The sequence below is a fragment of the Marmota monax genome, unplaced genomic scaffold, assembly GCF_021218885.2.
Source record: "Marmota monax isolate L192 unplaced genomic scaffold, Marmota_monax_Labrador192_F-V1.1 WCK01_AAM20220418_F8-fsc00043, whole genome shotgun sequence".
Classification (NCBI taxonomy): Eukaryota; Metazoa; Chordata; class Mammalia; order Rodentia; family Sciuridae; genus Marmota; species Marmota monax.
In genome coordinates this window covers 14,825,043-14,849,966 of record NW_026691982.1, presented here as the reverse complement: position 1 = coordinate 14,849,966, position 24,924 = coordinate 14,825,043, and the positions used below count along the sequence as shown (strand labels likewise).

General features: G+C 35.2%; 1 protein-coding gene across 9 annotated transcripts in view; it reads right to left on the bottom strand.

Moving 5' to 3' along the window:
• Nucleotides 1-24,924, bottom strand: part of Cdk8 (cyclin dependent kinase 8) — a 171,870-nt gene that overhangs the window by 39,024 nt on the left and 107,922 nt on the right. For 5 of the 9 annotated variants that reach the window (XR_009227182.1, XR_009227183.1, XR_009227177.1 and 2 more), the window contains exons 7-12: nucleotides 18,160-18,303; nucleotides 15,417-15,486; nucleotides 14,599-14,671; nucleotides 11,716-11,813; nucleotides 10,911-10,989; nucleotides 10,631-10,789 (exon numbers count right to left, since the gene is read on the bottom strand). Coding sequence is in view for 4 of the 9 variants with exons in the window: in XM_046448133.2 (XP_046304089.1) it covers nucleotides 8,162-8,287; nucleotides 10,631-10,789; nucleotides 10,911-10,989; nucleotides 11,716-11,813; nucleotides 14,599-14,671; nucleotides 15,417-15,486; nucleotides 18,160-18,303 (749 nt within the window). In the remaining 5 variants the exon portion in view is untranslated. Of the gene's footprint in view, nucleotides 1-6,664; nucleotides 8,288-10,630; nucleotides 10,790-10,910; nucleotides 10,990-11,715; nucleotides 11,814-14,598; nucleotides 14,672-15,416; nucleotides 15,487-18,159; nucleotides 18,304-24,924 lie in introns of those variants that run through there. The other 4 variants (XM_046448133.2, XM_046448150.2, XM_046448141.2 and 1 more) reach the window with 3 other exon arrangements.

Genomic DNA, 24,924 nt, shown 5'->3' with positions numbered 1-24,924 from the left:
ATTTGAATGTAGACATTTGTGAAGCATTAACATTTTAAAAAACATTGTCTTCCAGGGCTGGGGCTGGGGCTCAGCAGTAGCACACTCACCTAACATATGTGAGGTGCTGGGTTTGATCCTCAGTACCACATAAAAATAAATAAATAAAATAAAAGCATTGTGTCCAACTACAACTAAAAATAATAATAATAAAATAAAAATTTAAAAAAAATTATCTTCCAATTCATGAAAACAGTATAATTCCTCATTCATTTAGATATGCTTTCTTTCCTCAATGTTTTTGTAGTTTCCAATAAACATACTTTGAACACATTTTGTAAGATTTGTAGCCAAGTATTTCATATTTTGGGGGGCTATCGTACATACTTTAAATTTCTTTCAATTCCTAATTATTCACAGCTAGTTCACAGAAAACTTGATCATTTATATATCTACTTTGTATCCTGCAACCTTGCTAAACTCACTACTGGTTCATGATTTTTTTGTAAATTCTTTGGAATTTCCCATATACACAATCATGTTGAATGTTAATGGAAACAATTTCATTTCTTCCTTCCCATTCTGAATGTCTTTTACTTTGTTCAATTTAGTGCAAACTGATAGTTAACATTTAACAATGTGGGTAGAATAATTTCAGAAATGACTATAACAGCACAGCTAGAACAAATAAATGTTGATTATTTCAGTCCAGTTCTTTTTAAAATTCAAGTGTATAAAGTTGCTACATGCCTATTATATGCCAACACTATGTTAGGTAGACCATAGATCATTGCTCTGAAGAGAAAGTAGGAAAAGTAGATACATTGTGACTGACGGGAAGGGTGGATAGCAATGGCCTCTCTGAGGAAGTGGCATGTATGCAGACCTAAATAAACTGAAAGACAGCAGATAAAATCCACGGCAAACAAACTCCAGAAGGCACAGCAAACAAAAATGCAGAGACAGGATGTGCTTGACATTTTCGAAGGGGAACAAGGAGGGTAAGGTAATCAAGGTATAGCCATCAGTGGCACAGTGTCAGGAAAGGAGAGAGCAAGCTAACAAACTGGGCTATTTTAGACAGTATTAAGAAATTCTTACTAGTCAATGTGTGACAAAAGGCCACTGAAGGATTAAGAGCACTTGTGACCATTCTTATTTTTCTTTTTGGTGCTGAGGATTGAACCCAGGGGTGCTTTACCACTGAGCTACACCGATGGTCCTTTTGTAATTTTTGAATTTTGAGACAGGGTCTTGCTAAACTGCCCAGACTAGCCTCAAATTTGCAATCCTGCTTCAGTCTCTTGAGTAGCTGGGACTATAGGCATGTACCACCATGCACTGCCTCATTATTCTTAAAAAAAGAAATCACTAGCTCTTGTGTGGCAGAGACTATAGCATGGTGGGAATACAAAGAAACTGAAACCAGAGGGATCTAGATGGTGTTGAGAGATGATAGGAGCCAGGGAGGGGATATTAAAATTTCTTTTGCTTGCAGGACTGGGGTAAGTTGGTGACATGGTTTCATGGCCGATAAGGATGTACAGGTTCTGGCCATCTGCACTCAGTGAATTCATATGTTCTGTGTCACTGATGTTGTGGCCACCTTCCTACCTGCTGACACTGCTCTTAACTATGCCTTTTACTTGAGAGGCCCAGGTTATTCACAAGGGAATGCCTACTTCTCTAACTTCTCTGTCCATCCTATTCTGGCGCAATAGACTCCATTCATTTCTGCCAATGTGCCAAGCCCATTTCCGCAACAGGATCTTCACACTGGCGATCCTCCTGTGTGCAAAGCTCTTCTGCTCACATTTCACAGGTTTCAAGTATTTTTGCATTCTCAAGTCTCAAATCAAATATCACTTTTTTGGAATCTTCTGATGATCGACCTTAAAACTGGTCCTCAAAAACATTCTCCTTTACTTCATTTTGTTCATAGATTTTTATAATGTGATACTGTTATTTGTAACCTATATAACTTAACTATTGATCCGTCAGATACAATGTACAGGAGGCTTTGTGCAGTTACAATGCACAAAGCACTGCTTAGCATATTGCTGGCATGCAACAGAAGGAATGAAACAAAGAATGAATGAAAAACTTAAATCCTAAGAAGAGGAAACTTCCTAAAACCTCCTACATCTATCATAGTGTTTGCTCTCTGACACCTCAACTTTTGATAAAAGTTGTCTCACCTTTATTTGATTTCTAGGTACCATTTGAATTCTTGTGGCAAGACTACTACCATTAGGTTGACCATTTTTGTACTGATGATGGCCTAAATTAATTCATATATATGATTCTTAAAGTAATTCAGGATGAGCATACCAAATCTTTTGGAAATCATACTAGTCTGCTTTTCCTTGCTGTGACCAAAACACCTAACAAGAACAACTTAGAGGAGGGAGTTTATTTTGGCTCGCACACTGCTCTGGGCCCAAGGTAAGGCAGAACATCCTGGAAAAAGGATATGGTGGAGGAGCACTCCTCTGCTCAGGGTGACCAGGCAATAAGTGGAGAGAGAAAGGGGAAGTGGCTGCAGGGAAGATGAACCCTTCTAGGATGTGCCTCTAGTGACCCCCTCTCCTCCAGTCATGCCCCATCTGCCTACAGTCATATTACAACCTCCTAATTCCATCATTTCACCTCTGAATATTCCTGCATTAACATAGGAGCTTTGAGGGGACACCTAGTATCCAAACTATAACAGAAATCACTCCATGAGGGATGAAGTGGTTCTTATTGTGTTCAGCCTTAGATTTTTATTACTGAAATCTTTTTTCTACTAGAGGTTATGAGGCCAACCTTAGCAGTGTTCACCTATCTTTTTATATTGCCAGGGTATTATCATGCCTTATGTTTTAACTGTCCCAAATTTTACAACAGCTTTTTTTGGGGGTGGGGGGGTGCAATGCTAACTGTAATTGTTTTATGTTTTCCCTCTCCCTCTCCACCCAACACATATTCCATTATGTTGCAAGGCTTTAATTCTTTTCAACAAGTTGAAAAAAAGAGGGCTGTAATTTTTAAGAAGCAGTATCTAGGTCTGGTAAACAAAGTAGACTTCAGCTATCTCATTTTTCTGTTGCAAAGGCCAAATAATATTTAAATGTTCATTACTTAAGTTACTAAATGAAGAAGAACTTTTGTGTTTCCAAGACTAATGAGAATCAGGAATTTGCGGGGTGGGGGTCGCGGGGCGGGGGGTGGGTCAAGGTACCAGGGATTGAATTCAGAGGCACTTGACCACTGAGCTACACATCCCCAGCCCTATTTTATATTTTATTTACAGACAGGTTCTTACTGAGTTACAGGTTCTTACTGAGCACTTCTCTTTTGCTGAGGCAGGCTTTGAAATTAAGATTCTTCTGCCTCAGCCTCCTGAGCTGCTAGGACTACAGGCATGCCATCAACGCGCCCTGCAGGAATTTGTTTTTTAAGCAATAAAACTGGCTTAAGGGGAGGAAGAGGGAAGGTGCTGAGGAATGAGATTGAATTATGTTATATGTATGTATGAATATGGCATAATGAATCCCACTATAGTGTATAATTATAATGTACCAATAAAAAAACTTTGATGGTGACAATAAAAAAATGGATTATGGCTAGCATCACAATTCTCAAGAGTTATTTTTTTTCATTTTAGGGATGAACAAAATACGGATTCTATGAGGGTTTTTAAAGGTGAAAGGCAAAAAAAGGAAGTATGAAATATGTAGATAGAAAAACAAATTGTAGCACTGATAAATGTGAATGAAGTCAGGATAAGGCAGGGGCTTTTTACTAGATTTCAAGTATTTTGGAAAATGTGCATATAACTAATTTCCATCTTTTCAAAAATATTCTATAATCAAGTGTTTTGTGAGTACCTAGATGTGAAATAAAATACAACATTTTCCAGGAGAAATAAAGTTCTTGTTTGGATACATTCAGTGTGAGATATTATCTGATATCCAAAAAGTCCATTCATTCATTCACTCACTATATATACTTCTGTTAAGGCCCTCTTCTAGTTGCCAGGACTGTTGTAGTAAATAAATATGCCGTTCTTTTCTGGTGGGGGAGGAAAAATGGCCAATGGGTATTCTTCTTATTGATGCTAATGCTGCCTGGGAAAGCAATGCAGGCAAAGGGAAGAAAGAGTGCTGATGTGTGAAGGCAGGCATAGGCAGCCATTTGATATGAAGTGGAAAAGAAGTCTCTGAGAAGGTAAGATTTGAGCAGAACAGAGAGAAGTGAGAGTAAGCCAAGAACCTTGCTGGGGAGAACATTTGAGGAAGCCACAGAGGGAACAGTAGGTGTAAAAGCCTGAGATAAGACATGTTTGGCAGGCCTAAGGAACAGCAAGGATTGGGGAACTGAAGTAAAGCACATGGAGAGGAGAGTAATAGAGGATGGTAAACATACAAAAAGTGGGGGCCGATGTGCAGGGACTCAATGGGCACAGTAAAGACCTGGCTTTTAGTGAGACAGATGCATTAAAGGGATGAAAGTGGAGGAGTGACTTGATTTCGGTGTTAAAAAGCCCATGCAGGCTGCAGTTTTGAGAAGACTAGGGATTGGCAAGGGTGGAAGTAGGCGGGAGGTTATAGGAGAGGCTCAGCTTCATGATCACAAGAGGAAACTATGATTATTCTTCAGTGTGCTAGGCTGCTAAGCTAGTATGTTCAGTAGATTAGGTGGATTCAAAGCATTTTTCATTTAGGACATTTTCAATTTATGATGGGTTTATCAGGATGTAATCCCTTATATGTTGAGAAGCATCTGTAACCCACATCAATCTTTCTTTACCACCACACCATCCTGCCCCAAGCCATTGTGAGCTCTTTTCTAGACTATTCCTGCTGTGTTGCCCACTGTTTCCAGAGAGGACAATACTGTATATCACAAGCCCACGAAAAGATCCAAATTTGAAATTCCAAAGTACAGTCTCCACTGAATGCTATGGCTTTCATGCCACTGTAAATCCAAACCATCCCAAAAGAGGCCATCTCAGACCTGCCAGCATTCTCTGTCCCATTCCCCAGCTTTTCTTTTTCTTTTTTGTGGCACTGGAGACTGAACCCAGGGCCTTGTGCACTGGGCAAGTGCTCGCCACAACTCCACCACTACACTACATCCCCACCCAGACTTTGTATTTTAAAAGGAAAGCCAGCAAGATTTGTATCTGGAATGGATACAGGATGTGTGAAAGAGGATGACACCATGGCTACTGCCTGGCCTAAACTGCTAGAAGGGTAGGCATCCAGTCATACATATGATTAAGTCTGGAGGAGTAGGGGGCTAAAGGCTGGAGCCTGCAGTTGCCAAATCTGGGTAAAAATACAATCAGTCTACATAAGGAGAAGTATTAAGTCAGACACAACAGGCAAGTCTGGCCAGTTTGTCAAAGTTATAAGCCTGGATGACATCACCTACAAAACAAATATGGGTATAGAAGCAAGGTCTGAGTTGGAACAGAACTCTGCTCCCAGGGAGCTTCCATTCTCTGAGAAGAAACAAAATTAGCAAAAAATGTCACTAGTCATGTGATAAGTGCTATGTACAAAAAAACTGTGGAGTGGGATAGAGAATGCTGGCAGATGTGTTCAAGTGGATGTCACTGACATAGATGCAATTAAATATAGAAACCTGGAGCTCAGGGAGAAAGCAGGCTGGATGTGTGAATTTAGTGGTCAAAATCCTATTTATTGCCACAAGACTAGATAGGATCAATCAGGGAGTGAACGTGGATAGAGAAAGACACCAGAAACCTAAGCCCTTAGGCACTCTTAATATCTGGAGTGAAATTTGTTACATAGTTTTGCTTTTGGAAATTCAAGTAGGAAGAGGAGATGGGCTGCTAAGAGAGCAGCCCTCTTTCCAAGCCTCTTAAATGCTACTGTTTGGCTCAATCTTTTGACCAGTTTGGAGGTGAGTGGCTTTAGAGCTATTTATTTGCTTACAACCCTTAGGAGCTCCCTGTGACTACAAAATTAAGAGCTATTTAGAGGCTGGCCTAAAACCTGTAATCTTATTGTCTCAGCCTCCCAGGTCACTGGGATTATAGGCATGAGCCACCACACCACATTTCTCAGACTGCTATATAGAACCAACTAGGGAAGCTTTTTCAAGAATGAGGAATCCATGTTTCCACCTAACCCTACTGAAGCAACCTATGAGACTAGAACCTAGGAGTGACACAGATAATTCTCAAATCCACTGAGCATAAAAACCATTGCAATTGGGCAGGAAGGAACATCAGAAAACAATTAAGAGTGAAAGGGACTTAAGAACGCATGGTAATGGGTAAGACTGACAGCCAAACTGTGGAGGGCTTTGACTTGATTTTGTAGTCACAGGGAGCTTCTGAGGGTTCTAAGCAGGCAAGCTTCACAATCAGATTCATGCAGTGTCTACGTAAATTGGGGCAGAAAGACATCAAATGGAAACAAGAATTCAGCTCCCTAAAATTACCATGGGACTGGGGGTGTAGCTCAGTGGTACAGCATTTGCCTAACATGTGCAAGGTCCTGCTTTCAATCCTTAGTACTGAAACAACAAAACAAAAAATGTTACTATTATGGTAGAGTCTATCAGTACTATGATTCTTTAGTTCTTAAATGTTTTAGAATGTTTTTATATGAATGAGTTTGAATTTTGATTAAAAAACCATTATAACAATTGTTATTATTTTTAATCTTCTATATTTTGTCTTCAAGGAGGGGAAAAAGAATTATTTGGGATTAATAGTCAAGTCCTTCACAACATAACACAGAATGATTTAGGTATTACTCCAAAGATACCTTCCAATTAGGGAGGTGTCTGTATTTAACAACTTACATTCAAATACTAAGCGTAACAGAAGAATCCATATCTAAGACTTAAGACATTAGTTTATTATGGAGGCAGAACATATAGATATCAATCAAAAACAACTTAAGAGATTTATTCAGAGGCCATTGGTTAAGGCACATTTTAAAATTAAAACCAAAAAAAAGCCCTTTGTGTGTATAAAAAAGTACAGGTCACTCCATATTTTGATTTATGAAAAATAAATTTATTACATAACACCTTGTTTTTAACAATGTTCAATTTTTTTTTATTCAGAATACTTGTGTCATTCATGTAAAATAGTTTGATACAGTACATTGTATGTTATAGGTTTTTTTTTTCCCTCAAAAATTCTAAGGCTCTCCTACTCCTTCTCCTTTGCTGAAGTAAGGGCACCCTAAACAACGTGCGAACAAGTTAAAAAAGAAAAATTAATTGAACAAAAATTTTTTAATAGCACTACACCAACCAGCTTTAAAATCAGGACAAAATATCTGAATTGGATGCCGCACCTTTTTAAGGAAGTTATCGTTCATGCTTTTTTCATCTTAAAGCATGCTCACAAATCAGCAACACCAACAGGAAAAATAAAACACTGTCTATGACAATCATTTTAGTTTGTTTGCTGAACCAAACAGGTTTATATCAATGACAACATATTTAATTACTATCAAATAGCAGCTTTAATACCAGTCAAGTCATAGATTGAAAATAAAAACAAACTTAGAAGTTGGAAATTAATCTTTGGGAGTTTTGTAACCTTTCTGGAAAAACTATGTGGCTTTTTGTACTTTCAAAAAAACCCAAGCAATGTTCTTGGTCAAAAAACACTGATTAATGTAGAAAACCAATCAACCCACTGATAAGACACTAAAAAGAAAGGTGTACCAAAATAATCTCATTTTGAGTCTTGGTTATTTTGTTGAGTTAACATACTGTATGTTTCAAGTACCAGTTAAACTTTGTGTCTGTGTGTACTATTGGTCAGATAATGTTGTTACACTGAAATAAGTCACCACATACAACAACAAATGCTTGCCCCTAGCACATTTCACAGCTTCAACTGCTACAGACTGTCACTGAAAAAAATGCATTGGTCAGTCTGAACCATGTCAAGTAAACTATGGAAGTAGCAAATCCACAACACAAACTGTGCTAGCACTTTCTTTTCAAGTCTAACTCCAAAATAGGTACAACTTGGAAGCCACTACCCCAATCTGTGAAAAGTGGTGGAACTTGGCTACTGGACATTTTGAAGATGTGGTTGTACAGTACATTCTCATGGCCCATACCAGGTTCCCGCGGAGAGCTGCACAGTCAGTCCTGCAGCATTAGCAACAGTGCATTGACAAGATTCCAACGCAGCTCAGTACCGATGTGTCTGATGTGAGTACTGTGGAGGCTGCTGGGAGGTAGCTGAGTATCCCATGCTGCTCTGGGGCTGTGATGTGCTTGGTCCAGGGTTGGGATAGGCAGCATGTGGATTGGAACGCTGGAAAGGAGATGAGGGAGGAATGTGACTCAGGTGCTTAGGAGTAGCTAGGTCCCAAGCCAACAAGGCTGGGGTGTGCCTGAAGTGTCATTATGTTTCAGGAAGTAAGGATGTAAAAGTTTTGTGCTAGGTAGTAACTTTAGAATTAAAATGACAAAAAACCCAAATTGTTCTAACATCAGGTCAGAAATATTGCATAGGTAATAATAAGCTGAATTTTATTACTATGCTGTGCAAATGTTTTTCTACAGTAGTAATTCCTTTTAATATGCTTAGTGTCTACCTGATAAACAATAACTAATTTGCTTGAGATGTTTCCACATGAGTTTAATGATGCATACATTAAGAAATTCACAGTTGCCAGGCTTAGTAGCACACCCCTGTAATTCCAGCTGAGGCAGGAAGATTCCAAGTTCAAGGTCAGTCTGGGAAACCTGGCCTGAATGAAGTTAAGAAAGAAAGATAGAAATAGGGCTGGGCATGTGCCTCAGTGGCACAGCACTTGCCTAGCTAGCACGCACATGGCCAAGGGTTCAATCTTCAGCACCACCCAAAACAAACAAACAAAAATACAAAAACAAAAAAGAAAAGCTATGCTCATTTCTTCAACAGAAATCATTCCCAACACCCATATATAACTAAAGAATAAAAATGATTATGACAAGAAAAGGTACCAGAGAATCAATTTCTATGGCACTGAAATATTTTTAATGCTGTTTAAATTATTCAATCTTATTTTTCTGCTACAGGTTTATATAGACAAGTACAAATATAATCATTGAAATATAAGAAGAGTGATATTCTCAATTCCAAAAATGGCATAAAGGGAAAGAATAGTGATATGGAGTGTTCAATTTTTGATCTTGTACATTACTATTTTCTTTCCTGCACCTCTCATACTATTAGCTTCTAAGACAAACACTCTAACAAATTAGCTATACTGTATTACTTCTCTCTTTCAAAACAAATTCAGTAAGTCATTTAATTCTAAATTCTGCTAACTTAGCAAAAAAAAAAAAAAAAAACAAAAACATTTTTAAAAGAGTAGACCAGGAAACTATAGTTAGAAATACTATTTTTGAAATCACCCACAAAACCACCACCAATAAAGAAGCATAACATCATTTTCTGAGTTTCAGAAGCAAAGGGCCTTAAGCCAAGAGAGGTGCAATCTTCCCTTCCAGACGGGGAGCAAAAAGATAATGGAATACCAACATCCACAGATGCCTTGCTGTGTCCCTTACTGGGAGAGGGTCACAACTCAGGCAGACAAAGATTTGTGGTGTGACAGGTGGGACCTCTCCTAAACTAAAGCAAAGAGCTAAATACCTAATCCTAGAAGTGCAGTAATGTTTAGTACTGAACTTTAAACCAGTTTCATTAGATCTCTGTAATCTTTTTTTAGGTAAATAACTAATTGGTTATGTTTTCAGTATACTTCCTATTTCCAGTTTAGCTGGCAAATGATGAGAATAAACTGAGGAGAAAGGAAGGTGGTTATGATTTTGAAAACAAGTCTTTCCACAAAGAAAGTGACAGGATGGACCCACAAGTAGGCAACCAATCTGAATCCTGGTTCTACCATTGGCTTACTGGCTGACCCTGTGAAAGCTAATTGCAGAGGCAAGCCTTAAGTCTCCTGAAATGGCAATAATAAAACATTACCTCCTAGAGTATAATGACCTAAGGATAAAGCTGGCACTTAGTAATATAAGTACTCAACAAGCTGTTCTTATTATTAAGAGCACCTCCGGCACCACCACCAAAGAAGTACTTACTGTATACTCTAAATACTAAGAATTTTAATGGTGATAATAATAAAAATGATTAAAAAACTATTTGGTATCCTCTATTAAGCACTTATGTCAGGATAGCCACTATGCATGAGCCATGCAATATTCCAATTTAATCTTCACTACAACCTCAATTTACCATTATCCATATTCTACAAATAAGGACACTAAGAACACTTGAATCATTTACTCAAGGTTTCCCAGAAATGACTAGACTGGGATGCAATACATTGTTCCTAATCTGACAACTCCAAGTTAGGTTTTATTAGGCCCATTGTATAGAGGAAAGAACTAAAGCTAGGAGGTACTATATCACTTACATAATATCACACAATTAAATAATGGCTTAAGATGTAGTTATCATTCCAAGATGCCTGTTTTAAAAGTCTACCCCTTCCTATGATAGCACTGACGGTATTTTTCCATAATAGTGTACTTTCTCATGTACACAGAAGTCAATGTTTCTCAATTATAACTCATTTTCCAAATGTCACAAGTTTCCTCTGCAAACACTGACATAGCAGGTCAATACAAAACAAATTTTAAATACCTGATAGTCTGAGGTCATGATTAGTCCACCTGAGGTAGTGGTAGGAGGAACAACTCTCACTTTTTTCAACGGGGGTCCCTGTGTGTGACTGCTGTCTTGGTTCCCTGGGTGGCCAGTTCCATTAGTGTGGTTATTGCCCTGCTGCTGCTGCTGGTTCTTCTCAATTGGTTAAACAGAAAAACAAAGTTCAACTCAGAAGGAGAACAAAATACAGCCACATCAGAAATGTCATGAAGGCAGTCAAGAATACAACACTGCCAACTTGTACTTTAATACTTACTTTGTCTCCTTTGTCATCAGGTTCTTCTTCTGTTAAAAATTCTCGTTTTGGGTAAGGGATTTGACAACCGGCAAAAACACTGATTACAAGAAAAAAAAAATTTGTATGCTATTTGGCATCTCAAATGCTTCACTTATTAGGTAGTTTTTATTTTAATCTGAGATGAACTCTGTTTCCACATTTGCAAATATAAGTACCTTTCATGCAACTATGACAGAATGAATTTTTCTTCTAATCGGTGACATTATAGCAGGCCATATAATAGTCTTTTTTGTATAAAAATTATCAATAATCATCCAATATGACTCAACTTTCTTCTTTTACCCAAAACTTACTCTGCTATTACTACAACAAAAATACAGATTCCAGCTGAAATTTGTCACTGTTTAAAGACAATTTTTTTAATACTACCTTCTACATTTAAAACAAAAGATAGTATAGGGAACACAAATTTATTTGGGAACAGTATTTGTGATTTTGGAATACAAAACTATAATTGCAGGCAATAAGCCATCTCAGTGAGTCTAAAGGAGTTACAGCATGCATAATCAACCCTGTCACTGAATAACTGTATTACTGCTGAAACGAACATGATCTACCTTTCATAAAGCAAGAGAACAGGAAGTCCTCTTAATCATAAAGCTCCTAAGTGACACTTCAATCAGCAGAGCTCAATTTCTGCTTGTCATAAGGATTTCCTTGCGTCTCCATCAAAGAGAAGGGGCAACTTAGGGTTGACAACTAAAAGAAAAAAATGCTTCAAAAAATGCCATTATACTGTTAAATTCATAAATCTATCACTTACTCTGATGTAGGAAGTGGGTCTTCTAAGAAATAGGGATCCTGCATAGCCTGTTCTGAGGTAATTCGCTTTATTGGGTCCATGGTAAGCAACTTCTGAAGCTAAAACCATAAATCATAACAACATTACTTATTAGTTCTTATAGCTACCTGTTAACACATATGGGAAAGAATATTGTTTGAGGAATGATACCACAAAGGAGACGATATTTATTCCTGCTGAATTAACAATGAGAAAATCCTAATTATTAAGTTTAATGCAGCAATTCAAATTATAGTAATTCTAATATTATTTCATTTGATTCTCATCCAAAGAATAACTACATTTATGCCTTGTCTAACTAAACCAATGATCTTTTCTCCTTCCTTCTCTAAACTGCTTTACCCAATTTAGAATAAGACTAAAAAAGGAAAAATTGTTCTAACACAAATGATACACTAGCCATATGTAACAATGCAGATTTAGATCCAATTTAAGTAAAATGGAATTAAATTTTTAAAAATCAGTTACACAGTCAGAATTTCAAATGCCAAATATAGCTAGTTACTACCCTACCTGGGCAGTGCAGATAATCATAAAATGTTCTACTGAATAGTGTCAGACTAGTCTAGATAAATATGGTAACATACAACTTGTAGAGACTGTGGAAATAAATTGCCTGGTTCAAATCCTGACAAAATATTAGTGGAGTGACATTGGGCAAGTTACTTCAACTCTTTGTAATCTATCTGTCAAATGGAAATTAAAAATGGTACCTCCTTTCACAGGTTTATTTTCAAGATTAAATGAATAAATAGAAAGCAATTATAATGGTGTCTGCCATAAAGAAAGCATTATAAATATAAATACTATTATAATTATTATTGTTACATAAAGAAATGCCACGCAAATATGAAGATTCAATCTTCTACTTTAGTTAAAACATAGTTAATTGAAGGCTCCAAGAACTAGAATATTTGAGTCTAGTATTCAATGTAAGTGACTGTAAACTGTGTGGTCTCACAATTTATACTCTTTGATCTAGTATAGTTTTTTCAGATTTAGCATGTAGTAGAATCACCCAGAAGACTTCTGTAAACAGATTGCTGGACCCTGCTTCCAGAATTTTTGATTAGCAGATCTGGGCAGAAGCCCAAGAACCTGCATTTTCAATAGGTTCCTTAGGTAATGTGTGAGCTGCTGGACTGAAATCACATTTGGAAAGCCAATGAACTAACAGACACATTGGGATTTAACGTGAAATAACACAGTTTAGAGGTTAAAAGGACATAAATTATTTAAAAACAGACAAAACATTGGGATGGCGAGATTCAAATTTTATTTTAATGATCTGATATTCCAATGGAAGCCCAATTTTATTCTTAGAGTTGAAAGGGAAAACTTGGATTTGCTATTTGCAATTTCCAGCAGTTTAATGGGAGTATAATGGAGTTTTCAGATGGGCCCACTCAAGATTTAAAGACAGGTCACCCCAATAAAAATGACAAATTATCAGGAAGGTGTATCTCTCTCAAGAGTTTCAGGGGTGATAGTAGTGACAGTCACCTCAGACTACAATGAGTGGCAAGGACTAGAGATGAATAAAAGTAATTCCTCCAAATCATGACTTTCAGTCTAGCATCACTGTCATCATTTTGCCACAATAAGTCAGTAAATAAAGAAGAATCTAACTTTAACTTGCTAATTTGGGTATGGTTGTAAGTACATTAGAATATACACCATTATTTGAAAAAATATACTGGTAACATGACAGGTTAAGCAGTGATTTTTAAATGGTTGAAAAAATATGAAATATATAAAATACAACTTGTTATAATAGCAAGTAGAAGATATAGAAAGCAAAAGCAGAAGAGAAGAAAAAGCAGAAATAAAAGAAATGTTTGCCATCGAACCTGGTTGCTATAAAGCCATGTTCAAACCTTTTAAGGTTAAAGAACCCACTTAAGGGGCAATTGTGGCTCAGTGGTAGGCTGCTTGCCTGCCATGTGTGAGGCACTGGGTTTGATCCTCAACACCACATATAAATAAATAAAATAAAGGTATTGTGCCCATCTACAATTTAAAAAAAAAAAACACCCAAAAAACTCAACCACCACCACCACAACAAAAACAACCCATTTAAAAATACTTGGGAATAAGGAATGAAGAATTTTAAGTCAAGCAAAATAGAATCTGCTTCTCCAAATCCCTTTTGTATATGTTATAAACCTGTTATACACCCTTTTTTGAAAACATAAAACTGAAAACCATTATCAATTATTACAGTGTAGCAATGGAAATTTCATTGTGAACATTTAGGTTAAATATAATCTTGTCATAAATTATCTTGCTAGTAAGATTCATTTAGATTCTAGACAATTCTTCATTGCACACTGATAAATATACCACCTCTCACATTCTTCCAGAAAAAGCAAATAATGCATAACAGCACTGAACTTCTAATACTTAAGTTTATCAGAGATATCTTAGGAGTTAAAAATTTTATAATCAATCTTTCAAGAGATTAAATGCAAAATAACCTATAGAAGTTATTGCTGAATAGAGGGAGTGTTTGGTACTTTTATGAGATTTTAAAATACTGATAGAAAATAATAATAATTTAAAAAATGTTATTGACAGACTTATTATAATCATTACCTTTATAAAAATCTAATGGGATTAAACATTAGTTTGTCAAGCCAGATATGAGTTTGGAAAAGTGAGTGTTTTGATGCTTTTATTGGTATGCATAAACAACACCCATGTATCATTAAAGAACTCTTAACAGCTAAGTAACCTATATGGTTATTTTATATAATTTATATAATGGATCAAACAAAGCCTTAGTTTGTGCTACTAGATAAACATGGGAAATGCATTTCATTAGTACTGTTATCTAAAGCTTACCAAGTGGAATGCTTTACTATCTGGTTTTACTTTGTGTTTTTCCATATACTTGATAAGACTGCAGTTGGTGTACCTGAAAGAGAAATACTATGAAATATTTACATTAGATTTGAGGTTAATTTTACATTGCCTAAGGTCCTTCCAAACAGAATTTCTTTAATCAAAACTGATATATAATATTAAAAAGTAGCTTTACATCAGTTTTGTACTTCATTCAGTATCCACACTGGTCACTTCTGAATGAATACCAATGATTAAATGCAAGACAATTTCATGAGTAACATACTGAACAGTATTTTTTCACATAAATTATATTTTAACAATTATTTTAAATAACACGGTCAAAAGTTTAACTTAACCTTACCAGTAAGTTCAAAATACACTTTTTATGAACTGGACTTTCCCAATTGTTGGACTCACATTGTAAATAAATGAAATATTGAAATATTCATTCTTCTCTTAGTAAAACTTGATTATAATTACTACACAACCTACATGGATAGGCTAGTGGCTCTTAGCAACATTGTTTAATCTCACTTCTTTAGCTTGACATTTCCTACTAATGCTGAGTTTCCAGAAAGTAGTAATGAATTGATTCTTTTTCTCATATGCAAATCAGCCAATAATTTTAGTCACTATAGTATCACTTAAATATCTTAAGAAATGAAGACTAACATCATGAAAAATATGTATTTGACTAAGTACAGTTACTTATTAGAGTAATTTTATGTTGAGTAATCTATTACGTTGAATATTCAATTTTATACTGAGTATTCCAGAAAAAAATCAACAAAGGGTCCATTTTCTTTGCAACTTACGTATTTCTTCTGAAATCTTTCATTAATGTTGAATGTTCGGGCATCTTTTTTATATCTTCCCAATCTTTATCTGTGAAATACATTGATATATTTTTATGTTGCCTAAATTCCCACTGTTAAGAATTTTAACAAAGGTTATCTCCATTTCATTACATTTCCTTACTTTTAAACCTTTTTGAAAGCCCAGACTTCAAATAAATGCTCAGAAACAGCAAACATCTTGAATAGTAAATATACATTGTGATTCCTTTATGGCTCGAGAGATCTCTACTTACAATTTAAATTTTAAACTGTCTACTTTCTGTATATTTTACTATAATCTGCCTCAATTTTATCACTCAGAAGGAATGTTATAAATCTAAGATCTTTCACCTCTGTGGCTTTAAAATACACCCCTCATTAATAATATAGCCCTCCTTTCACCTTATTAAACACATTGCTTTCCATTAGCAATCAAGGTAAGCAGTAACTGTTTGCAAAACAGGGTGGGATACAACTATTATATTACCCCATTTTTGTCCCATCATCCCAGAAGTGGAACGTATATAAAAACTAATACATAACATATAACATAAGTACATAACATATACTTATGATAATATATTATAGTAATATTAATGTAATATAAGCTCTAGATTTGATTTCCAACCTATTTTAATGCATGTGTCAATTTTACTGCAATATATACAGAATTGAAACTTGGGGGACTTAATGGATTAACAAGTCAGCTGGCACCTTGGGTGGTTCAATATTATCCCTGAACACAACCTGAGATATAAAATATGTTTTGGTTAATTTTATTGGTATTGGAGTTGCTCCAACATGCTAGATAACTTGTCTTCTCTCTTACCGTCAGTGGGATGTTACTGAGAGCCCACTAGGTGCACAGCACTGTACCAGACAGCTAACAGAACCTTAATTTATTTATTTTTTGGTGGGCAGAGGGGTGTGGGGGTCTTTTTTTGGCAGGCTAGGAATCAAATCCAGGGCCTCATGCATGCTAGGCAAGTGCTCTACCACTGAGCTATAACCCCAGCACTACCTTTAGCTTTCAAATGGCCTTTAGAAGTTTGTTTTTGAATTTAGGGTTTTTGCTACTTAGACATCATCACATAAAAATGTAAACTAAAAATATGCTTGAATTCCTGAATGGAATTTTCTCCTTAGCTTTATTTCTTGCTACAATTTCTTTATTTGCCTACTTTTCAAGAAAGAATATTTACGTAATCTTCTAGTTTTCCCTCAATTACATACCTCCTATAAAAATGATATATCTGTCATGTAGGCACCTTCCTTATCACTTTCTGGCTATGGGACTGCTATAACAAGCAGGTGGTTTCCTGACCTCAGTTACTTCTCTTCAATTAATTTTTACATTCCACTGCCATACTATTCTTTCTAGACATAAGTCATGTATCTGATAATCAAGAATTTACTAAGGATTCTCCCTCATTTGTTCATCAGATCTAAACTCGGCTCCTTGCCTTTCAAGGCCTCCTAGAAACTGAGCCCACCTTAACTGACTGTTGAACCTACATTAAAAAGCATCTCTGATAGAGACCTTCAGCACCCTCAAGCCCCTCACCACTTTCCTTTCCCTGTAGGCCTCAGAAATTTGAATAGACAAATTTACAAGCAGCAAGAAAAGGCTATTCCTCTCTATCTGCTCAAACCTAAACTATTTTTAAAGCATTCTACTTATAGCAATACAATGAAACCTCCAATCACATCTGCTATATCAATATCAGTGTTTTCTACTCAAGATAGTGTCTGACGCATGGTAGGTTCTCAGTAAATAATTAGTGAATAAGTAAATTTCCTATCATAAAAAGTGGTCTTCTAAAACTGTTGAACAGTTTTAAAAAATGGCAATATCTAAATAGTTACTCTTCATTTATTGATAACCGATACTTTATTAAGAAATATGGAATAAAACTTCCAGATACTTCTGTATTAGTCTTGAGTTTTAGTGACCTGAGGAATATCCCTAATAATATATAATTCTATTCAGTATTTGACTAGCCAAAATTATTTTGGTGTTTTAAACAAATTTTCATTATTCTGGCCCTGTGAGCAGTTTTCAGTGACTGATGAACTACCATTCTTGGATATAACCAGGGTATGGAAATAGTTGGAAAGATGTAATGCTGAGGATGGGACATCTATAAATTTTCTCCCTGCTACAAAAAAAGAGTAGGCTAATTTGTCATGTAGTAATATGACTTATACCCATATTCTGACTGTTCTAACAGATTACTTTAAAGAATATTTTTATTGACAAAGGTTAGAGAGCAAATATACTATTACTCAATATAATGTGATTGTGCTAGTGCTCTACACAGAAACAATTGTCAAGATTTATATTCAAATGCCAAGTATTAGCAGCATTAAATATGCTGCCAGGAAAAAAATTCTATCATTAATTTTGGAGTTTCTGCTGGTAAGAATAAAATGCATCTTTTTAATATGGATACTGCAAATATTTTATCATTTAAAATATCAGACAACAGAACAAAAAAGTAAAACAAAAGAAAACAAAACACTCCTCAAATTCAGGAAAATAATTTCATGTTAATATGTGAATTCTACAAATTTTGTTATTTCTACAAATCTTTGATAAATGCAGTCATAAAAACTAAGACTGGAGTAAGAGTAGCTTTCATCAGCCAAAAATATACACCTTTCCAATGAAGATATCTAAGATCAAATAACAGTGATTTAAAAACAAAAACATATTGTGTACCTGCAGGAAATCCCATTACATTGAATATTCTGTCCAGCTGGTCATGGTGATAAGGATTACTAGTTTTGATGTCCTCTTGCCGACAGTGAAATATTGGTTCTGACGTTAGTAGTTCTGCAAATATACACCCTATAGCCCAAATATCTTTAAAATAAAAAGAAAAAAAAAAAAGGAAAAATGGGGGGGGGGGGAGGAAAAAAGAAAAAGTAGGAAAATAAAGTGGTTCTTTCCAAAAGAAAATGCATTTTTATTTTGGTGGGGAGTTGTTTTTTCCTTTTTTCTTCCCTAATAAGTCATATTAATTCCAAAGCAATTGTAATTACTAAATATCATGGAACATTGTTTGTAAATACATATTCCCATACCACCCACCCCAATTTTTCATTTCATACTATACTGCAATCCTACCTAGGGACTTTATTCTAAGCCAAATAAAATTTATTAGCTGGATTTCTGGTGAGTTTTAAATGCCCCAAACATTGCCTTATATATGAAACGCATACAAAACTCCATATGGGACATGGGAACCATAAACAAATAAAGCTAAACAAAAACTAAACAGAAAACCCAAAATGACCTTCCAAATTGGGCACCTGCTAAAAACAACAGGCACAAATTTTTATGATAAACTGATTTTTTCTTTATCTTCTTTACTTGTTAATTTACAGGGTCTTAGCAAGGTACTATGCCAAGAAGAAAAAGACAATGTCTGACCTCCAATATTCTAACGGAACAGTATTTCTATTTAAACAGTTTTTCTTTCAAAGTATTTATTTATGCTGTAGCAATGTCTGCTTTTGTAGTGTCCTCATTTGCAAATTTAAGTATTTAGTAAGTAGGACCAAAAATTTGGAATAAAAGACTATCTTTAGAATGGGTACAAAGGCTATAAATTAAAAAGAATTATTAAAAAGAATTATTTACAACAGCCAGGCAAATGTATTTCTCTATATATAACTAATTAAGTTCCCTTCATTCAAAAGATACAGCCTTACTTTCTCTCATGTAAGTACTAAAAAGAACTATTAAGCAAGATCCATATGCCAATTTAGAATTTAAAGCTGAAAAATTGGTGAAGAAGTCTTAATAAATCTCTAAGTTGTCAAAGTTATTTTCCCTAAAGTAAGTACAATGTTGTGTGCACAGCAGATACTCAATAAGTCTCTGAGTGATCCAAATAAACAGTGATAAATATAAATAATCATAGACAAATTTTTAAAAGTAACTAATTTATTGAAGTTTATTGTTAATAATTACTACTTAAGTAGGAAATGAGAAAAATGTGATTTATAAATGAGAATCTCTAAACTTCAAAACTAGAAAACATTTAATTTAATGTAAATTATATTTACATTTTAAAGTTATAAATTAATCATTTATTTACATAAAGATTTACACTTTGACTACAAGAAAATGGTTTTAAAAAAATTTTTTCTCATCAGAGAACCACACTAGCCAATAATCTCATGTGGAAAAATCTCATAAAGAAATTCAGGCCAAGTTATTTGGTTTGTAGAATCAGAGAGTAAATGTGAAAACTAGTTATTTTGTGATTATTCTTTTTACATGGCTGCCCCATATAAATCTGACCTCTAAGAATCTTTTTTTTTTTTTTGTGTGTGTGTGTGTGTGTGTGTGTGTGTTGGGGATGAACCTAGGAGCTCTACCACTGAACCACATCCCCAGCCGTTTTTATATTTTGAGACAGGGGCTCACTAAATTGCTTAGGGCCTCACACTTGCAATCCTCCTTTCTCATCCTCCCAAGCTGCTGGGATTACAGGCATGTGCAACAGCACCGGCACCTCTTGAGAATCTAATCAATGGCCAAATAGGCCAGCTAAGTAGGATTACAAAGAGGGATGATGGGTTATTTTTCATGTTTAAAACTCGACTCATAGTATACCAATATACACTAACAATTTGTCTGGTTAGCTACTAAAAATCCAAAAGAAAACATAAAATGTAAAGGAAGATGAAAGAGTAGTTATCTTTAAAGCTATACTGCTTTTAAAATAAAAAAGTAAGGGAAAAAAAAGCGGTTATCTGAACCTTGTTTAGCCCTACCTCAATAATTTTTCTATACATTTTTTCTCAAATTCAGCACCCTTCTCTTCTTTGAAATCCTGATCAAGACAATAATCATGAACTTTGAATCAGATTAGTCTATTATTTTAGACGGATGTCTAGTTTTTGCAAGTTGATAGCCCCTTCTTAGCTTGCGTATGTTTTTCAGATTGTGTCAAATTCATGAAAAAATCTTTTTCTTGCTCATTGTAGCTGCCTAACTCCTTGCAAAAAGTCTTTCCAAATTAGAAACAAATAAAGCCTATCCACTTCACAAACTTTATGATGTTCCTATATACTTATTGGGCTCACCAGGCAAAATAGATAAGTAACTGTCACCTTCTACATACCCAAATTGGGGTGTGTGTAATATTTTAATCAATAGATATGTTAATAGCAAGCTTTAATCTTGACAAAAGGGAATAAATTATCATTTCCCCTATTTTGTATATTTCTCACTTAGCAGAAAGTAACACATTTATGAGCATTTAGCTCTCTAAGGACAGACATCAGAGCTTAAAATTCCACATCTTTTTAACTTTTAAGGTTGCTTTAGTGACAATTAGACAATCATTGTAACCCTCTTACAGGAGAACTCGGAAGTCAAGCAAACATAAAAATAAAAAACAAAACATTCAAAACTGAACTAAAATTTGTTCTCAGGAGTATAATGTTTACAGACTTATTACTTCCTCTCTTTAATAGTTCAGCTTGTAACCCTATACAATGAATGAATGACCAAAGCACTAAAATATGTTTATAGAGTAGAGGGTAGGAACACATTAGTTTTATGTGTCCAGACCATATCTGTTCCCTATGCTTTTGTTCCTTCTTAGCAGTCTTCAGTTTAACATAATCCACCAAATTCCAGAAGAAATTTAATGCTTCCTAATGATGCTGTATGTATGTGCAAATTATATGCATGTTCACTAGGGTTCTTCTACTAGCTGCTCATACTTATCACAAGGGGAAGCCAAAATGCTAGTGAAGTTCTTGGTAGGAAGTGTTAAAACTGGTGTGGGTAATTTGTTGGGTACTTTACTGAATGAACCTTTACTGAATGAATGTAGATAATAGAAATGGAACTATATGGAAGAAACTGGAACCAAGGAAGAAATTTCCTTTTTTTACTTTTAAAAACCCCTATTAAATGGCACATACATGATTTCTCTCAAACAACAATTAAAAAGCCTAACATTAGTAAGATACCTACATATAATTTTTTAGTCAATGTTTTGATAGAAGGAAAGTGTTCTGCAAGATTGATCTTGTTAGTGTATTATTCCATCTCTTTGGTTTAATGACTTAGCTTACAGTTCAAGTTTAAGGGACAGGAGGTGGGGACCACCCTGCTGAAGAAATGGCATTGACTTTGGTTTCAATCATTTGCAGTGAAGTGGGTTCCCTCTGCAACTACCCTACCATAGAAGGCAGTGTTTAGCTATAGAACTTTCAGAGCGGAAGGAGACCAATGAGTTGATTGAAGCTAAATTCCTCTGTTTGGAAAGTGAGACTAAATGATTGAATAAATGTCTTACCTAAACACACTCCCCAGAGTAAAACTGTTAAGACTATAACTCAGACTGGTGGTCTTTGTTACTACCACTGTTCAAAGATGACATTGTTTTATGCATATATTTACATAATCTTCTCAACTAGATTGTAAACCTCTTAAAGGTAAAGTCTATAACTTGCATTCTTACTGTCTTTTCCTATGTTAAGTTTAAATAGTAGTTACCCAAATTTTAACACTGATGACAAGGAGGAAGAGGGAGAAAAACAAGAAGATAGGCCTTCCCTCTCCCAAATTATGCAGCTATTGGAACAAGACAGTCTATCTTTTTTTTAATGGTTCTTTTTAGTTTATATATATAAACATTAGGATTCATTTTGACATAATTATAAAAGCATGGGATATAATTTGTTCTAATTAAGTCCCCAGTACTTTCTAACAGCTGGTATTTTAACTTTCTGGCACACACCTTGTGTTAAAACTGCTGGACTATAGGACATGCTGGTGAACAAGAGGTTATCTGATTTTTCTTGATGTTCCCCATAAAATATAAATTTATTAGAAAAAAACAAGAAAATAATTAAATAATGAACCAGAGCCCAAAGCTTTTGAGATAGTATATTTGTTACTCAATTTAAATCAATTCAAAGTCTCAGGTGTTCAGTCAATTGGAGTTAAAATTACACCATCAGTTCTTTATTTGTATAGTCTACTAATTTATCTTAACAAAAGTAATAATGCTTTGAAATACTCATCCTAGGTGAAAAACTAGCTTTGTATGATGTTACTTCACATATGCAACTTAAATGCATTTGGAAGACACTTGCAACAAAGATATCCAAATGGGTTTATATAGTAACATGTATTGAAAAAACAGAACTAGCTTAAATAATTCTTAATTTTCCTTCTGATTTAAACAAATATCATTTTGGAATAATTTTAGATTTATAGAAAAACTATAAAGATAGTACAGAGAATTTCCATATCTACCTTACCTTTGTATTTATTTTTCTATAAAATAAAATGTGATCAAGCAGATATGCAGATTAGTGAACATGTTGGATTCAAGATTAATTGGGACAATGATCACAATCACTTCTCTTCCTTTCTAGAGACTATATTAAAATGATAGCAAAATCATAACAGTTTAAGTCCATAGTAACAAAAAGGACAAGAGGACTATCAGGGACAAGATTCATTCACCTAACAAAGAAAACTAAGTTCTTTAAAAAAAAAAAAAAAAAAAAAGTTTGTGCTGCATACCAGACAGACACTGGCTTCTGGTGTGATCAGGTAGGTGAGGTCTATGTCTTTGGTGGACTCTAGATACCATTCAGAGTAACAAAGCTACTAAGGTATAATGGGGGAGGATGGGACTACCTCACACTATGTGATCAAGGAAGTTCTCATGAAAAGGCAGTATTTTGACTAAGGTCTGAATGAAAAAAAGAAATGCAGAAACCCATTTTAGGCAGATACATATAAAAATGTTTCTGGGCCAGGAGTGGTGGTGTATGCCTGTAATCCCAGTGGTTCGGGAGGCAGAGGTAGGAGGATTCCAAGTTCAAAGCCAGTCTCAGCAAAAGCAAGGAGCTAAGCAACTCAGTGAGACCCTGTCTCTAAATAAAATACGAAATAGAGCTGTGGCTGTGGCTCAGTGGTTGAGTGCCCCTGAGTTCAGTCCCCGGTACCACCCCCAACCACACACACACACAAAAAAAAAGTTTCCAGAAGACGGAAGGCAGAAGAAATAGTTCAATGAAGGTCTCAGTCTACTGAACTGTTGTTAAGTAGGAAGAACATTTGTCCTATACAACACTGGGAAGATTTTATACTTCAAAATACCAGCTACAAGGCCTCTCTTTTGAACAACTGGTTCCCACCTCCCCCTCCAACCCCCACTATTACACTGGACTCCAGGCGTATACAGCTTGATCCAAAAGTTGGGGGAATCTGAATGGTCTTTTAATGGTCTCAGAGCAAAGACCTGGACATTCCAGCATTTAGGGTTTCTCTGGGTAATGGGAACTAATTAACCCCATTGGATAAGCCTGAAGTATGATCACCAATAGAGGAGCCCCATGATATAAGTACAGAAAGTTATCAAGTGGCTTTTAGTAACCTGATTCTTAAATACAAAGAAACAAATCGAAGGTCACCAAACAGTTAAAGCTTGTCACATGGAAGGAAGAGGTCAAGGTATCAAGGTATATAGTGATGAAAGAGCCTATAAAGAAAACACGGATTATTACTCTGATTATACTATAAATTACAACCAACAAATGTATACAGATATTTTCTTTCCATAAAACAAAACAAGATACCACAAAATAATCAGAGAATAAAGAGTTCCTAGAAAAGAGAAAACAGAAAAACATGAGAAGAGTAGTATAAAAGATTAATCCAAGAAGTTCAACACATGAAAATATTGAGTTTAGGTGGAGAAAAGTAGAAAACGTTGAGGAAGAAATTAAAGTACTACACGAGAGAATTTTCTAAAAGCACAGATTATGAACTTCAGATTATGTGCCCACAAAGTGGATAGCAAACCTATAAAATATAATGATGAAAAGTCCTCGTTGTTTTCAGAAAGGAAAACTCCCTCAGGTGACCCACAAGTGATTGAGAATAAGAGTGGCATTCAATTTCATTAGTTACATTCATACCAGAAGTCAAAGGAGAAGTACCAAAGTTCTGAGGGAACATTATTTTGTGTCTATAGTTTACAAGCCTCTCTAAATACTAAACATAATAAAGGAATTCTTCAGAAAAATAAGACTTAGAAAATTTACCTGTAAGATATCAACACAGGTTACAGGAGAATACAGTACAGAAAAAAGGTATGGAATCATGGGATCCAGTAGAAGAGATCCAACACAGAGGGAAAAAAATGGAAAAGCCTGGATGACTTGGAGAACAGCCAACTGGACTGCCAAGAGAGGACTCCAGGATAGAGTTAGCTAATAAAAGAAAAATGGGTTTCGTTCCATCCTAGAGAATACAGAGTAAGTTGAAGAGGCCACAAACATGCACAATAAGGGTTGGGGGGGTAGACAAAGACCACAAGAAAAAACTTCAACCAAATAAAAATGTCAGTAATGAAAAAGTAGTAGTAAAGGTGGTAAATGAGTATTATGAATATAATATTATATAACTTAAATATAAACTACTGGGAATTATGTTAAT